This window comes from Antechinus flavipes, chromosome 4 (assembly GCF_016432865.1).
Source record: "Antechinus flavipes isolate AdamAnt ecotype Samford, QLD, Australia chromosome 4, AdamAnt_v2, whole genome shotgun sequence".
In the NCBI taxonomy this organism is placed as follows: Eukaryota; Metazoa; Chordata; class Mammalia; order Dasyuromorphia; family Dasyuridae; genus Antechinus; species Antechinus flavipes.
Window position 1 is genome coordinate 323,977,202 of NC_067401.1, and position 18,850 is coordinate 323,996,051.

Genomic DNA, 18,850 nt, shown 5'->3' on the forward strand with positions numbered 1-18,850 from the left:
TCCAGAGAAGAGGGGAAGTGAAACCTTTTTAACAGAAATAATGTCTCATACCAGGAAGAGAAAATTCTGTTCATACTCTGAAAATGAGTAGTGAGAAAAGCTATAGAAATTCAGTTTATTAAATGCAATAAACATTTATATATACAAATATACATAAATATATAACTATATATCTTTTTCTTTTCAAAAGCAAGGCAACAAGTAGTTAAGTACATTATTTTTCTTTTTAAAGAACATGAATATATGCGATAGTTCATTTAATTTTTTAAAAAGATATTTCTGACTTTGCACAAATATGTAGGAAAGATTAGGAGGATTTTTTTTTTTTTTTGCCATGTCTCAGAATCAAAATGTTAGGTTACTGATTTGTTTTCCTGAAGTTGCTTTTCCTCCTCCTTTCTCATCCAAAACCTTACAAATTTCATTTTGTATTGACTTTCTGAGAATGGGTATTTTTGATACAGTGCCAGAGTTGGTTGTCCTAATTTTTGTTTTGATTCTGTAATATGATGCATAGAAGTACTTCTACCTACATATTTTGCTTGTTTTGTGTACTTTCCTCCCCTCCACTAAAACAGGCACTCTCAAGATATAGTTGTCTACCTCCTTTTGTTCATCGTTTTAATCAGGTTTTATTAAAGATCTCTACAGAGATCTTCACCAGAATCCAGGTGGTTGTCATGGTTATGGTTGTTCAGATTTGTCCAACTTTTGGTAACCCATTTATAGTTTTCCATGGCAAAGATTTTAGAGTGGTTTGCCATTTCCTTCTCCAGCTTGGATAAAGAACTGAGGTAAACAGAATCACATAGCTAGTAAATGTAGGAGACCCCAGCACTCTAACTACTGTACCACCTAGCTACTCTTAAAATCCAATTATACCACTTAAATAGTTAATGTGGTTTGTGATCTTTTTATCTTGCAGGGCAGTTTATGTTTGATTCTCTGAGTCTTGCTAACATTTTGACTAATCAAGAAACAGCTCAGGTTCTAGCTGATGGGTTGATTGAGCTGTCAAAGGAGAAATCAGTAAGTGCTTACTAAGAGAAAACCAACATCAACAAATGAAAACAAAAATACTAAATAAAAACCGTTTTAATCATCCTTTCTAAAAATGTTTATTATCGTAGCATCCTTCTGGGACTACTTCCCTTATTCCCACTGTCACTGCTGAGTTGGATCCCCAGAGGGCAGATGACTACTCCTTTGAGAGCTTTAGGAGAAATTCTGAGGTGTTGGAGTTTCTCAGATTGTCATTTAAGAGTCTCTGAACACTAAAGCTTAATCCTGATTCAGAGCCCCCACTTGCATACTCCTAATAGATAATCAACTAGCTGCAATTAACTTTTAAAAAGTATACCTTGCTAAGCAGGTATAGCAAGCACAGTTGTTTAAAAAAAAAACAAACTACTTCATATTTTCGTTGTCCCAAAACACTCCCTGAGGCTGCCTTTCCTCAGTATATTCACTGTCAGATACTATCTGTAGTATCTGAATACTACTGTCAGATACTATCACTTCAGGGAGAGGCCTCCTGATACATAAAGGAAGTCAAGATGTTCTGATTTTTCAAAGTTCTGAAGTTTGTCATCTCAATAAGGAGGAGGGAGAAAAAGAGAACATTTACTAACTTTGAATTTACTTGCTATTTTTATACATAATCCAAAGAGTGTGAATGATTCTCTTGACCAATCAAAAGAGAGTTCCTGGGGGCAGTTAGATGGTAGGGTCTGGAGGATCTGAGTTTAAATCCACTCTCAGACATTTAACACTTCTTAGCTGTGTGAGCCTAGGCAAGTCAACCTCAATTGTCTTGCCAAAAAAAACCCAAAACAACAACCAAAAAACTATAAAAAACAATCAAACAGTTACTTTCTTCCAATGGTCCAAAGATTCCATAAGTCTTTCAAATTGATGGAGCACTTTTTCACCCTTAATTTTCTTTTGATTGGTTCATTCAAGACATCTAGACCTTTTCTGAGTCAAACCTGTTGAAGAGGTTAGCTTTAAAAAGCCAAGGTTTCAGGATCATTTCTAGTCCAGGTAGAGATCAGGACTTATTTCTAGTCCTGATCTCTACCTGGCCACTGGATTCAGACGGTTCTGTAGGGGAAAGTGAGGCACAGCCCTCCCTCTCTTAAATCTATTTACTTGCATGTCATGACATCCCCTCCCTGATGTCCTGGTTATCTTGGAGAAGGAAGGACAAACAATAGCTTTGTCATCCTCTGAGGTGTTTTGTCATCTTGTGAGGGTAAGGGCTAAAAAATTTTCAACCCTTTCCTGTATCAAATCTTCAGGAAAGTTCATGGGAAACCTTTTTCTGTCTTGTCCTTGATTTTAATCAGAAATGCCTTTAAAAAAAAAAAAAGATAGGCAAATGTAATAGTTTTGTACATTTACTAGAAAATGGAAGAAAACGTAGGAGAAATGTAATGATTGAAATTAGAGAAGAAAAGAGAAAAAAGTTTATGGGGACAGAAACTAAGGACTAGTAATTAGAGAAGAAAAGCAAAATATGAAGAGAAAGGAATTTTTAAAAATCCCATCAGATCCAGGATAGGAAGAACTGGCTTCTAAGAAAGTCCCATTCAAATGTCAGAAGCATCAATTGGGGTCCAAACTTCAGAAAACACCAAAAGAAAATAAAATGACTTAGAGGAAAATAAAATAGTTGGCTCTAAATTTGAAGTTAGTAAAGAGAATGAAAGGGGAAGGTATTCATGTTTCCTTTATTTAGTTCCCTCAGATTTTTCAGGAAATTGTTCTTCTAAAGGCAGCATAACATAATCACTAAGAGTTTGCATGGGAATCTGACAGACCCAGATTCAAGTCATAGTGATGACATGCTAAGCTGTGTAACCCTGGCACATGACAATTTCTCAGTGCCCCCAACAATTCTATAAGATGAATAGCTACAATGAAGCCTTGCCAGAGTTATAGTATAAGAGGGAATTCAGGTAATAATGAATTACCATCCAAAAAAAAATCAAAAATCTGTTCTTAAACACTTCCTCTCGATAATAGTGATTTAATTATACAAGTCTATAGATTAATTTAGCTTTTTCCTTGTTATCTCTTAACTGCTTCGATTTCAATTAGAGCTTAGTTAGGATGCTAATTTATTTTTTAAAATAAATGATGGATTTCCTGGATAGATTAACAGAAATCTCTCAGAATTACTTTTTTAGTGCTATATTGTGTTGAGCTTGTGAAAATGTAGTTAGAAATGATTTATTAGTCCTTTAACACAAAGCCCTAATTGACTTCTCTAGCATTCTATCAACTTAGAACCCTATTAACTGTCACTTCTGGGCTTTGTTGCTACAGGAATAATTTATGTTCATAATGATGACCCAGAAACATTGATGTATTACCAAAGAAAGTTATGTTCAGGATAGTTTTAAAGTGCAATGCATTTAATTGCATTTGAATTTTTATTTATTTATTTATTTATTTTTGCTGAGGCAATTGGGGCTAAGTGACTTGCCCAGGGTCACACAGCTAGGAAGTGTTAAGTGTCTGAGACCACATATGAATTCAGGTCCTCCTGACTTCAGGGCTGATATGCTATCCACTGTACCATCTAGCTGCCCCTATTTGAATTCTTTAAATATAGGTAATTGGGTAATGACATATTTCAATTATTTTAGCCTTTTCTTCTCATGATCCTAAACTGGGACAACAACAACATTGTGAGACATGTTAAGATAAAGATAGAAACTGAAATAGGGACTTTTATGTTACTTGTTTCAATATAACACCACTCTCCATCTTCAGTACATATACAGATAAATGCATTTACATTCCATGAGAAACAAAGCAGGAACACATCCTCAGAGTATATATAATTGGTGGGAAATGGGCTGGATTTGGATACCACTTTTCCTTCAGAAGCTCCTCCCAAAAACACCCTTCCTGTTCTTCTCCTCATTCCATATTTGGCATAAAAAATGGGAAGTGTGTCCTTTTTCTGGAAATTGTTTTGATACTTTTCTGTAGGCCCCAGTTACCCTAAATTGTATCATGATCTGAATTTAGAAAACTGATATGGCTGGTACTTGTATTAAGGAGAAGACACTATTTCCTGAACTAGCTAAATAATAGTATTTGTTATCATTGTTTTCTAAAGATACTTTATTACACTATACATACACACACTCACACACACACACACACACACACACACACACACACACACACACAAGCCAAGGAAAACAGACTTCCCTTACTCCACAGTTTATATGTCCCAAAAACTTTGGATGATGATTTTTATTTATTTTTTTTATTTAATAGTATTTAATTTTTTAATTACATGTATAGATAGTTTTTGAGCTGCAATTTTTTTTCTCCAAGACAGCAAGCAATCTGATGTAGGTTATAAATGTACTGCTGATTTTTTAAAATAGGAATTTCTTTCTTGGTGTTTCCTCCCCCCAGGAAAATCCACTAGAGTATCTGTCATATTTTCTGCTGAAGAAATCTAGCAAAAAGAAGAAAAAATTGGATGAAAATTTTATCTCGACAGAATGTGATTCAACAACTCTCAGTTTATTAACAAAGGTAAAGCTATTTCTGTCCTTTGCAGTCTGTTCTGAAGAGATAGACATTAGAGAAGGATATAATTCCCATTTTCTTTTTAAAAGAAGACACCCAGAGATAATTAATTCATATGCCATTTCTTTGGTGAATTTGTGATCTCATTGATGTAGATTTTTCTCCAAGGATGCACATTACAAACCATCTGTAATGCTCATCCAGCGAAATTCTTGTCTCTCATAACTTCTCTATAGTTGGAGTGGAGTAGTGTGTCTACACAAGCTGCTGGGGACCTTCCTCTAACTCTTTAAATATTCTACATCAACAAACCTTGGTTTACCCATTTGTTAGCCCTATTTAACCAAACTACCTAGTATTCTAATCATGCATTTCCTGGATGACATTGTTTACTCTTATTTTTAAAAATGTAATCAGGTTTAGAGGTTTACCAAGTTCTTTGCTCATGACAAATTTTTAAATAAGTCATATAAGTATTACTATTCCAGGTTGAAATATTAGGAAACTGAGACTAATAGAGATTACATGCCATGGAAAGTAAAATTATACAACTAGAATGTAGGTCTTCTGAACTAATATTCTAGGTTAATTAAATAAAGGGATCTTTGAAGTCCCTTCCAGCTCAAGATCTATGATTCTATTTATTACATCCTGCTGCCTGCCAGTGACCATGATAATACTCAGCACATTTGCAGAAATGCCAGTTCTAAGAGCTCAAAACACATTCTCTACTTGGAAGATCCCAAAGAAGTGAAATTTGCTTGAGTTGTCCACGATGTGAGAAATAGTTATCCTATCAGAAATCTACCATCCAAAAAAGTTATTTTCTCCTCTCCCTCCATTTATTTATTTAGTATTAATATTATTTTCTTTTTAAATATTGAGTTCCAAATTCTTTTCCTCCCTACCACCATTCCCCCACTCCCAGAAAGCAAATGATATATCTATCATACAAGTGAACTCAAGCAAAACATGTTCCAGTTTTAGCCATATCACACCAAAAAAATCATACTTTAGTTTGCACTCAAAGCTCATTAGTACTCTTTCTGGAGGCAAATATAATTTTTTCATCATGAGTCCTTTGGAGTTGTCTTTTCCATTCTAATGATCAGAGTAGCCCAGTCTTTCACAGTTGATCATTATTACAACATTGCATTTTCTATGCACAATGATCTTAATTCAATTCTCAATTTTCTCAATTCAATTTGTATTAATTTATATAGTTCTTACCATATTTTTCTGAAACTACACCCTTCATCATTTCTTATAGTACAATGTTTCTCCATCATAATTATATGTCACATCTTGTTCAGCCATTCCCCAAATGATGAACATCCCTTCAATTTCCATTTCTTTGCCACCAAAAAAATATTTCTGTACATAAAGGTCTTTTTCCTTTTTCTTTTGATCTCTTTAGGGTATAGGATACTGAATCAAAGGGTATTCATAGTGGGAATAATTCTACATTGTTCTCCAAAATGATTGAACTACTTCACCAAAATTCATGAACACACTTAGTTTTCCTCATTCCCTCAGCATTTGTTATTTCTGATAGGTATGAGGTGGTAACTTAAAATTGTTTTAATTTGCTTTTCTCTAATCAATAGAGCATTTTTTAAATATGACACAACTTTACTTTCTTCTGAAAATTTCTTGTTTACATCCTTTGACCATTTATCAATTGGTGAATGGCTCTTGTTTTTGTAATTTGATTCAGTTCATCATTTATTTGAAAAATGAGGCATCTATTAGAGAAACTTGCTGTAAAAATTTTTATATTACTTGATTATTTATGGTACCTTTTAGTAAAATGTAGTTTCCTTGATTTTCCCTGTATTTTTGCTTGTTTTGTTCAAGATCATTATTACTTTGTTGTTCAGTTGTTTTGGGTGTGTATGGCTCTTCATGAATTCATTTGGGATTTTCTTGATAAAGATACTGGAGTGGTTTGCCATTTCCTTCTCTGGATAATTTTATAGATGAAGAACTGAAGGAAATAGGGTTAAGTGACTTGCCCAGGGTCACACAGCTGGTGAGTAAGACCAGATTTGAACTTAGGAAGAGGAGTCTTCCAGACTTTAGACCTGGCCCTCTATCCACTCAGCCACTATCATAATTGTTACCTCTACTCAGTGCTGCCATTATTCCTAGTTTTCCTAGGATCAAAGAGAACAAGTCTAATCCCTGTTCTAAAGGACAAGTTTTAGCATAAATCTCTGGGGCACTCCACTGAAAGCCTCCTTCCATGTTGACATTAGCAATAAGGTGGCATAGTGGATAGAGCTCCAGGCCTGGAATGAGAAGGGCTGAATTCAAATACAATTTAATTTCCTAGCTGTATCACTCTAGGCAAGCCACTTAATCTCTGTTTGCCTCAATTTCCTTATCCTATATTATAAATAGTACCAACCTCACAGGGTTGTTGGTGAGGATCAATGAAATAATAATTATAAAATGCTTACCATAATTCCTAGAACATAATAAATGCTTTACAAATGTTAGCTATTAGTACTATTATTAGCTATTTCTCCTTCAGATCTCAAAGGAAGTGATGATATCATCTTTTAAAATTTGTGTTGGCTATTTATTCTTAATATAAATGTCATTCCCTGTGCTTCCCTTAATAAAACTCTTCCTTGTATCAAAGAAATACAGTTAAGCAAAACATGTCCATACTTTGGCCCTCATTCTTTTCATCTAACACAAAGGACAGAGGAATGGGTTACAATTAGTCTTCTGAAGTCAAACACCAATGTCTTTTCAGGCAGCAATTGGTCTACATTTTTGAACACTGCAAGGAGATTTATATCACCCACTGATGCTTTAAAACATAGGTTTTTGAGCTCAAAAAAGGGTGTATTGTTAGAAGCAGGATTTCCTGGTTTTCTGCTACCTGAATATGCCTGAGGCAGCCAAGCATTATACTTAATGCTAAGGATTTCTTTTGACCTTTTACCAAATTAGTTAAACATATCTTAGGTTTTCATTTCTTTGCCCATGATTTTAGGTCAGTGAATCAAGGGATCTTAGCAGCCATTTGGATAAAACAGGGTGGCCCCATGGCCTGCTGACCGAGAAGAGAAACTTTGGCAACAAGCTGCTGATTCTCCTCTGATAGTCCTTGGACTTTAATTAAGGGAGTACAGAAGAAAATTAGAAGCATTTGTCAAGTCAATTAAAAAAATGCATTTAGGCCTGCCACCACTCCGTAAAAACTATTGTTCTTACAGCAGCGGGAACATATATATCCTGCTGAGATAAGCGTTTTAAAAAGACTTTTCTGGGAATGTCTAAAACTAGAGGGGTGAAATGGAAAGGATTCATCTGCCTAACCAAGGTATAATTGTCCCAACAGTGGATTTCATCCCGACAGTTACCCCTGGAGACTGGCCCTGTGTACACCACACATTGCACCTAAATAAGGACAGTTTCCATAGCAACTGAACCACTCATCAGAGAACTCTCCCTGTCACATACCATGGAGCAAAAGTATTCCTGTCCCTTTGTTACTAACAACAATCATACACATGTCACCAAAAACTGTGGGACGGGCCTGGATGGCTGGAAGATGCCTCCTCCCTTATCATTCCCATCTAGGTTTGAAAGTTTATTTACAAAAAACCCACAAAAGCCAAATGGGACTGGAGGGGGCCAAGCCAAAGTCATGTAAACCTTTCCTGCTTTTCTTCTAAATGTGCTCATTTCATTGCCACTGCTATTTCTACTGTGTTCAGTAATAGCAAAAATCTTGTGCCATATTGAAGTTAGCATTCAAAATTTAACACAATTCCCAGACTGTTTCAATATAAATGTCTAGTGTAAATGGACAAGTTTATCAATTTCAGATTTCCCAGAACCATTCTCAATCTCAGACTAACTTCACAGAACCAAAAATAGATACACCAGATAGATAATAGATAGAAAGATAAACTTCTGGCCAGCACCAATGAAACAAGGCGTTAGACATGTTAATTCATGCTATAGTGTATTTAATCATTTGTTTTATTGTTTGTTCATTGGGTCCTTTGTTTACTTAGGTATAATATTGAAAATAAAGTTCAATCTCTATATATAGAAAGTTTATATAGAAAAATTTAGGTCAACCTATACAATAGGATGACATACTAGAGACCATCATATTGTTCTTTTCAGAGTTTCTAAATGTATCAGAGTCACATAGCTATATCGGTAGGCATGTGATTATTATAACCCTTTGCCCAGACCAGGGGAGCTCATTTTTGATATAGTAGCTTTAAGCCCTTAAACTGGAAAGAAAAAAGAATATAGAATCAGAAGATTGGGCTTTGCTTCCCAGAGATCTTCCAGTTCCTACCTGTATGATCCTGGACAAGTTACTTAATCTGGATTTCAGGTTATATGTATAATATTACATGTATATATAATTATATGTGTGTTTGTACATATACATATATATATATATAATATACATGTATATGTTCATATATGTATATAAAAAATTATATGTATAATAAGGAAATAGGCCCATACAGCCTCTGAGATCCATTCAAGTTCTAAATCTCCAATCCCATGAGGCTACATTTTGGCATATGTTTTACTTACTCACATTAGTAGAAATTGCTCTGTGCCATGAGCCACTGAATCCATGTTCATTGTTGTGGAAGACTGATTAAGGAAGACATTCTGTTGAGATGGTAGGTGTATGGGAACATTTTTGTCCAATCCAGACCAAATTTTTGTGACATCATTATTACATATTATTCTGTCCTGACCATATTATAATATAGGAGAAACAATCTTATGGGGCAGCACCTAGCAGAGAAGGAAAATGAAATAATTGAATACTTAGACCACAATTTTAAACTGTGTGGCTCAGCTGAGAATGGCTGAGAAATGCTTGGTTCAGATAGGTTAGCCTGTTCTAAGAAATGAGGGACTTTTTTTGGAGCAAAGATCTCAGGTGCAATTCCACCAGGTGCAGTTCCACCCACCCTCCAAAAACAACAAAAATAAATTAAAAAAAAAAAAAAACTTCACATAATTCTATGAAGAGACAGGAGGGACACTGGTAATTGCAATGGATATAGCCATTATTTTTATAAGCCAATAAAAGTTTATCAAGTTTCCTAAGAATTTCCTTTCCTGAGTCTTAAAAATAAGGTAACAAATTTGCCCTCAGCTGGTAAATAGGGACCAGTCAGATTTGAGGTTAAAGGCTATCATCAAAGAATCTTCTCAGGTTAGTGATCTGGCTGGCTAGCAGTGTGAGTCTGTTGGTTTTTGCTGAAGGCAAGAATATAATTCCATAGAAGTTTAAATTTTCTCAAGCTTAAGATAGTAAAAGTTGGATGTTAGTTTTAAAATACATAAAAATCATTTAATGAAACAGGGAACCAAGTGATTTTCCTGAAGAACTCATACTTATTTTGTGTAAGTTGTATTTACCTAAATTTTTATTAATCACTGAATGGGTACAGCCTCCATCAAACAGATCTGTTAATGACCTTACCTTAAAAAGGCCAAGGTCTCCCACTGCATCCAGGGCCATCTCCAGTTGTCCTGATATATATCTGGCCACTAGATCCAGATGTTTCTGGAAGGGAAAGTGAGGCAGGTGACTTTGCATAGCCCCTCCTCTCTTACATCCAATTCACCTGCATGTCATAGCATCCTCTCCCTGATGTCATGGTCCTCTTCGAGAATGAAGGACAAAAAATAATAATTAATAAATCGACCAATAAATCTGTACTTTCCTCTGCTGAAAATTATTTGTCATGTGCCCAGCATATGGTGGTGGGGAAAAAGAAGCATGATTGTTCCTGTACCTGTACAATAAAGTGTTCATTCAATTTCTAGGAAAGAAATATAAAAGATCATTCTCAGGAAAGAAAGACTGATATCAGTGAAAATGATTTAAAACTCGAGGAGCTCATTAATTTGGTAAGTCACTTAAGCATTTTACATTTTCCACTATGATCACTGTCACTTTTTTATTCTCTCTTCTGAAGTTGATTTTTTTTTGCATGAAAATTTACTTTTCTAAAAATAAACAAAATAAACCGACTTCACCAAATTAGAGATGCTAACATTTTCCCCCTTCTTTGAAATGATGGTTATATTAGCTCTACAAAATCTGAATTATGAAAAAAAATTAGGTCAGAAAGAAATTCTAGTTTATTCAATAAGAACATGGCCAAGGCCTGTTCTTATTTTCTTTTTCAACATTGTTTTCATATATAAATTACTGGCATTTCAGTAATAAATGGGTCTTGTTTCTAATTGTCCATTAACAAATATCTTGTTCTAAGTCAGAGATTAATCTCTGACCTAGAAATGCATGGAAATCATTACAACTTGAATGTGTTAATATATGGTAAGCCTTAAAACTTCATATAAATAAAATTATTTTTAATCATCATCATTATTTCAATTATTGTTTTAAAATGTACATAGGTACATTTTATCTTATTTTAACTTACCTACATTGGACTTTCTACCTTAGAAGATAGAATTTTGTATTTTTAAATAATGCTGGTAATGAATTGATCTAGACACTGCACTAATGCTATCTAGTGGTCTGCAATAGTCTCTATACAATAAAATCTACTACCAGTAACTAATAAATAGTATTGAATTTATAAGGCAAGGGTAAATACTATAGCATCTCCTCCTAACAAAACAAAAGTCCCTGGCAGAGAGGTCTTAAAACAACATTAAGTGGTTTGGAATTTGAAAAATCAAATGTATAAATCTGTAACCAATGCCAGAATTTTGGAATGGTTCAAGAACATAAGAAACATATAAAAAATACACTTCTAAACATTGCCAAATGGAGAACAACAATCTTTCCTAACTCTCCCAAAATTAGATTATTATGTTAACTATTTGAATAATATGTTTCAAACATGTTTATTTAAAATGACTAGGTAGAATGTGTCTCTTAAGATAGATTAAATATAATTTTCCCCAGTTAAACTGTAAGTTCCTTGAAGGTAGGGGTCTATGTTTATAGCTTTTTGCCATTCTCTATATAGGCTGTTTCTACATATTTATTTGCATATTGTATCCCCACAATAGATTGTGGCTTAGACAGTGCCTGGAACATAGTATGTGCTTTTAATGTTTTTATGACTGGTTGACTTTTGCTTTTGTTCTTGTATAGTCAGCATCCAGTGCATTTCCTAGAACTTAATAAATGCCTATTAATTAATTAATGGTAAGATTTCTTATTTTTCTGATACATTTACTTTTCATATTTTAATTTTCATCCATAAAAGTCATGCTGATTTTTTGTTTTGTTTTGTTTTGTTATTCTAACAACATTTTATGCCATTTGAACTCTTAGGGGGAAAGTAACATTGGTATTTAAGTGGCCATATGGAGACCAACTTGGGACAAGAAGATCAGTTAGAAGGCTGTTAACAGTAATCGAGATAACTGTGTTGAAAGCTTGACCTATGATGGTAGATGTGGTTGGACATGGGAAATATAAGTTAAAAACAGCAAAGTTTGGCCATTAATTGGACATGTGGGAAGAAACTGGATGAAAAGTGGAGGGTAATGCTGAGATTACAAACCTGGGAGATGAGAAAAATGGTGTTTCCTTCTTCAGAAAAAGGAAAATTTGGAAGAAGAGTGGATTGGGGGGAGGCATGATGAATTCAGTTTTAGACATGTTAAGAGTTTGAGATGCCTATGTGAGAAATAGTTAATAGGTGATAGAGCATTGATGCTAAGGGTGAGACATGGGGCCTGAATATATGAATCTAGGATTTATTTGTAGAAAAATGACCATTTAATCTATGGTTGCTGATCACAGAGAGACTGTAGAAAAGAGGGCCCTTATCTCTTCTCAGAAAAGAACTATATTATGAGGACCATACAGAGAGACCTTATTATAAATAATATTTCTGGATTTTTTAAGTTTATTTGATAAGAAGGCAGTATGGAGAATGATAGAAATGGAGAGAGTTTCTGGGCTCAAAGTCTGCTTCTGCCACTACTAGTATGGAGGAAGCAGCTCATTTCCCTTCCCTGGGCCTGTTTCCTCCTCTGTTAATAGGAAAATCTGTAGATCAATGATGCCAAATTCAAATAGAAATGGATCCCTGTAGGCTGCACACTGACTTAGAAAACTAGAAATTTAACATTACCTATGCTGTATTGTATTTTAAATTATTTTGTTAAACATTTCTCAGTTACATTTTAATCTGGTTCACCTACATGAAGAGGTTTTTTTGCAGCCACAGCTGTGCTCTGGATGACCTCTCCAGTCTCTTCCAGTTCTGTGATCCTAAGAAGAACAGTTGGATATTAGGTTATTGGAGAGAAGCAGTGACAGAAATTGCACTTAAGAACATGTAATTAGACTTGAGTTGGAAAGAGCCATCTGCATCCAGAAAGAGGAATATGGAGATTAAATGCAGATCACAGCATAGTTTTTTCACCTTTGTTTTTTGTTTTCTTGTTTTTTTCTTTCTTATTTTTTCCCTTTTTGACCTGATTTTTCTTCTGCAGCATGATCAATTTGGAAATATGTTTAGAAGAATTGCACATATTTAACCTCTTAGATTACTTGCTATCTAGGGGAGGGGGAAAGTGGGAAGGAAGGGAGAAAAATTTGGAACACAAGGTTTTGTAAAGGTGAATGCTGAAAACTGTCTTTACATGTATTTTGAAAAACAAAAAGCTATTATAAAAATATGTGGTTGGTATTATCAATATTCAACTTAATATTTCACATCTTGGACTTAAAAAACACTTCCCAAAACAAAAAGCTAATTGCTAAATAGGTTAATTCCTCTGCTTACCTATCCCTTTATTCATTCTGAAATAGTAAACTCTTAAGGATGTGTTTTCTTCTAACTTTCTATCTGTTTGTATGCTTTTCCACAGGAAAGGAAGCTCCAGATGGACTTGGCAGAAAAGAGAACTAGAATTGCTGGAGAACTCTTGAAAAGTGAGAGAAATTATGTTCAGATGCTGGAAATTGTGAGGGATGTCTATGTCATTCCACTGAAAGCAGCCCTGGCATCAAACAGAGCCATCTTAAGTTCTACTGATATCCAGATCATCTTCACTGATATACTGTGTATCTTAGATCTCAACAGGTATGTGTTAGATACATACTACCAAAATATTGCAGTGGAAAAGAACCCATGCTTCATTTCCCAAAACATAGTCCAGTAGTTGGGAGAAAAGGGGAGATCATGACTGATTTATGATTTAAGAACCTCAAATGAGAAAGGAACAAAGGCAAATTTGATAAGGCTCACAAACAATAATTGTCATTGAGCACCTTGTTATTCCAGAAAGGAGAATACAATTATCCCTCCACATTACTGGGCTGAGGAGTGTAACACCCACAATCTGGAAAACCTGTCTAAAAACTTTTGGCCCTCCATATAAGAGATATCTGAATTTTTTATTTTTCTTTTATGGATTGTTTACAGTACCTTATTTTTAAAAATTGGGTTGATATTATATGACATTATACATATATTTTATGCATTTTTTGAGTTTCCAAACATTGTATCATCTGCTGACCTTCATATGTTGTCTTCAGTTTCTGCAAAATTCCCTCAAAAGTTCCCCTTTAATTTCTTATGCTGACCGGAGATATATTGAAACCATTATGGAGAAAGTCACAAGGTGGGAGGGATAAATGCAATCATTTTCATTGAAGACAGAATAAAAGAAATTGATCTTCTTGAGCTGCTTCTTGTGGGATCTACAAAAGAAATTTAGGAAATTCTTTCTCTGTGGATGCTTAATTTAATATCCCTAAATATTTGAAAATGAAAGGATGGAATTCTTGGTAAGGGGTGGTGCTGAGGACTTCTAAATGCAAACCTGTAGAATGAGTTCTGAGTGACAGTAGAAAGAAGGGCCTTTAGAATTGTAGGAGAATCTTCCTCCTCCCGAGGTCAGGGACTGCCCCTCTCTTCTTTTTTGCAACACTTCTGGAAGTCAGAGTCAAAACCAAGAAAAAAAAATTAGCCATAAGTCTTACTAACATGTGGACTAAAAGGATAAACTGTCAATGTTTTAACCAGTGGACAGAGATTTATATTTCTTGATTATAGTTCACCTATTATGTATGTCTCACATTACAGACATTTTCTAGGAGAACTGACAAAGAGACTCCAAGAATGGGGTCCAGCACAATGCTTTGGAGAAATATTCACAAAGTTTGGGCTTCAGTTGAAAACATATACCAACTTCTTCAACAATTACCCCATCGTTTTGAAAACAATTGAAAAGGTACCAAAGACCAAGAAATTGCCTTATCACCAAATGAGATAATATATGTAAAATGCTTTGCAAACCATGTGAATATGATTATTATTGTAATCAAGTTGTTACAGAGTTCACAAGGGTTCTTCTAAGTTAAAAAGAGAAATCAACTTTGATTCTTTGAATTAAAGATCACTAATACAAAAGAATTCCCTTCTTTCCTTCCAAAGTAAAAACTTGCATTGGTATCTCTATATCCCATATATGCATATTATACATACTATCTATGTACCTATGCACATCTATCTATATCTGGGTATTTAGGCAAAACAGCACCCATGGAAACTTGATTATGGGTCAAATTAAAAACTTAGCAGTTTAAGGTGGGTGAAAAAAAATTAATCAAAGGGCAAAAGCCTTGGGCTTTTCTCAAGGATCTCATTGTGTTTTCTAGTACTTTCATTTTGGGAACTAATTTGTTAACTTTTGACTAATTAGATTGGGATCTTGATTTATTATTGATCATAATTTCAATCTGAGGCTGACCATGGACACTTATTGTCAAACTGTTTTATGTTCTAACAATATTTCCTATTTGGCAAAGCATTTTCACATTTGTCATCTTATTTGACCTTCACAATGAAACTTTGAGACAAATAAAGCAAATTTCATTGATATTTTGAAAGTGAGGCACTGAGACTAGAGGAAGTTAAGCAATCTGTTAATTAATGATGAAGCCTGCACTAGAATCCAACTTGATCAGTTACTTGGTGAAAATTTTATATGAAAAATGCAGTTGAACCCACTTATGATAATATTGGAGGATAATTCTAACATTTATTAAAATAGCAACTCAATATTATATTTACACTTAAAGCTGCTTTCCTCATAACTACTCATCCCATTTTTCAGAGAAGACTGTGATTCAGAAAGAATAAATGCTTATATAATTTGGAAGTGTCTATGTTATAGGAAGCTTTCTTTATATATTGTTTTTTAGATGGACTTGGCCCTGTGGTGTATATAGTAGACTTCCAGTATATACTGGTTTTCATTAGTTTTGGTGCTCTTTTTTCTTTTCTTTTCTTTTTTGGGTGAGGCAACTGGGGTTAAGTGACTTGCCCAGGGTCACACAACTAGTTAGAGCCTCCTGACAAAAGGACCAATGCTCTGTGCACTGCGCCATCTAGCTATTCCTCATTAGATTTGGATAGAAATATTATATACACATGGAAAAGAGGTTGTAGCATTATGTAGCAAAGTTGTAATAAAAAACATTAAGTTGTGTAATTCTCACTTTTCAGTGTAGAGAAATGATTCCATCATTCCGGGCATTTTTGAAGAGGCAGGACAAGACCATTGTTACAAGAATGCTGACGTGAGTTCAGAGGTGGAGCTAAATTACTACAGCAATAGCAAGAAAGAGTGAGTGAGTCCATTGGGTTTTCCAAGTTGTTTAGATTTGTCCTATGTTATCTGTAGACTGCAGGAGCTGCTCTTGTACCCATCTAGAAGATTTGAGGAATACATTAACATTCTGTATGGTCTGAGGCTTCACACACCTTCAGAGCATGTTGACCGCGCAGATCTGACTATTGCAATCAAGCAAATGAAAAGATACATGGATTACATAAATCAGGTTGGCTGATGCATGTGATCCTGTATTTTATGTGATTATGGCAGCTAGATCTTGTTGGAATTAACTTTAAAGATATTTTGACCAAGATTTGACTTCCCATGCAACTTTTTATTTAAATGACAACGTTTTCAAAAAAGTTCTCTTTAATAATACCTGTTAATTGATTTTGGATCTCAAAAGCTAACAATGCTGTGGCAAAATAATTCAAATTATGTAATTCAAAATCTGATCCTTGCTCCAATGCCCATCAATTGGGGAATGGCTGAACAAATTGTGGTATATGAATGTAAGGGAATACTATTGTGCCATAAGAAATGATAAGCAGGCATATGTTAGAAAAAACCTGGCTTTATATGAACTGATGATAAGTAAAGTGAGCAGAACCAGGAGAACACTGTACATAGTAATAGCAACATTGTACAATGATCAATTTTGACAGACTTAGCTCTTCTCAGCAAAACAATATTCTAAGACAATTCCAAAAGACTTATGATAAAAAATGCTATCCACATCTAGAAAAATAACTATGGAGTCTGAATGTAGATAGAAGCATACTATTTTCACTTTTTTTTTTCTTTGTGATTTTTCCCTTTTGTACTGATTGTTTCACAACTAATATGGGGGGGAAATCCCCCTTTTCCCTTCTGCCCCCAAATCAGTTAGGAACTAATGTGTTAAATTGAATTTCAATAGAATCTTGATTAACCAGTAAGCTTTTAGAATGGCAAATAGAAGTTTAATTTTCTGTTTAGATGGGAGTTACAAAATCCTCTTCCTTCTTTGGGGGATATTACTGAAACTTATTCAAATATATTACCTTATCTTTCTGCCTGATTCATTGAAGTTTACTAATTCTGAATCTTCTAGTAGCTCTTGGGTATTATTCACTTATTCATTAGTTCAATAAACATTTAATTACCAGTTATGTAATGCATTCTAATAGGCTATAGGAATACAAAGAAGAAAAATAAGTTTCTGCCCTTGAGGAGTTAACAATAATCATTTATAATGATTTGAGTGCTGCATTTGTATAAGGCATAAAAGACTCTCTTCAATGTGTACAGGTGCTAAGATATGCTTAGGAAACTGCTTTATTCTGGTTGAGATTTTTCAAGTATTGTCCTAGATACTGTAAAAAGCATCTTGAATCTTCTTTCCCTCACAAATACCAAAGTTTATAATTTATTCCATTGTTTAAAATGAAACTTTGTTTTCTAGTTGAAGCAAAATGTCAACAGAAAAAATCAGTTGTCAGACATAGAAAGACGTGTCTGTGGATGCCCCGTAAGTACTCCAGTGCATTTACTCTTGTGTCCATGGCTACTTATGCTTCTAGTAGCTTATAGACTTGCTGCCCAGAAGTAATTCTTCTGGCAAAAATCCTTATCAGAGCCCAGGTTTTTGCTTGGGGATGCCCCTCCACATTTCCCTCCTCTCCAGTAGAGGATTCTTTGCACAGTAAATAATCTGAAAATATTAATGGGCTGGACTTTTAATGATTTTAATTGAATTTTGTCATTTGGATGGAATGGGGGAAAGTTTTTACATCTGGTTGGGCAAGGAAAAGGAATTACAGAGAAAGGGAGGGAAATGTCTCATTTTTAAAACCCAAATTGATCAGAACAATTTTTGGCATTGCCACTTCAGCAAGATTCTCTCTCTGTTGTATATGTTAGGGGTTTTATTCCTTAACCTAAATAACTACATTCTATAAATTTTCCTCAAAAATTCTCCTCAAACTGCTTTTTTTCTCCTTCTGATCCAGTCTGCTTTTAAAGGGATATAGATACTGGATCTGTGATGTCATTGATAATAAGAAACTCCCAGATGAGGAATTCTTTTTCCTAGTTCAGGTCAGCACTTTCCTTCAATTTATAATCTTACACAGTTGCCTAGAGAACACTAAGAAATTGAATGTTCATCCAGGATCACCCAGCTATTTATACATTAGATGCAACTTCTGACTCTCTGTCAGATGGCATCCTGCTTCTCTCTGTCTTTTCACTTCCCCTTCCAAAAGCTATTCAGTAAATTTGAAATAGAAATTAACTTCCCCAAATACATTTTAAATTGTATATCTCTAGGATCAATCTAAGGTATGTTTAAATAATTTGGTTTCAAAGTTGAACTACGCAACAAACTAGCAGTTGTATAATTGAGAAGTTAAGTGGTTTATAGAATGGGACTACAATAAAAAAATTTCATATTAAAAAGCTGCTGATATTTTTATCTATCATCTCAACTCTAACCATAGTGCTTGCTATACAGTAGATATTTTATAAAAATGCTTAGATGTCTGCTCTGATTTGAATTTTGCATTTAAATTCAGATTCTCTCAGAAGGCAACAGATTCCTAATTAGGGTACAAAATGTGGCCCAGCTTCATTACATCAATAAGGAAATCAGCCTCTCATTAAGGTAAAAAAAAAAAAAGAACAT

The 18,850-nt window shown here is 34.4% G+C and overlaps 1 protein-coding gene across 2 annotated transcripts in view; it reads left to right on the forward strand.

Annotated features, from left to right (window-relative positions):
* ECT2L (epithelial cell transforming 2 like) overlaps positions 1–18,850 on the forward strand; it is a 98,828-nt gene that overhangs the window by 75,255 nt on the left and 4,723 nt on the right. For both annotated transcript variants that reach the window (XM_051997855.1, XM_051997853.1), the window contains 9 exons: positions 926–1,029; positions 4,441–4,563; positions 10,393–10,476; positions 13,432–13,646; positions 14,652–14,799; positions 16,077–16,150; positions 16,255–16,411; positions 17,630–17,695; positions 18,741–18,829. In XM_051997855.1, the coding sequence (XP_051853815.1) occupies positions 926–1,029; positions 4,441–4,563; positions 10,393–10,476; positions 13,432–13,646; positions 14,652–14,799; positions 16,077–16,150; positions 16,255–16,411; positions 17,630–17,695; positions 18,741–18,829 (1,060 nt within the window). The remainder of the gene's footprint in view (positions 1–925; positions 1,030–4,440; positions 4,564–10,392; positions 10,477–13,431; positions 13,647–14,651; positions 14,800–16,076; positions 16,151–16,254; positions 16,412–17,629; positions 17,696–18,740; positions 18,830–18,850) is intronic.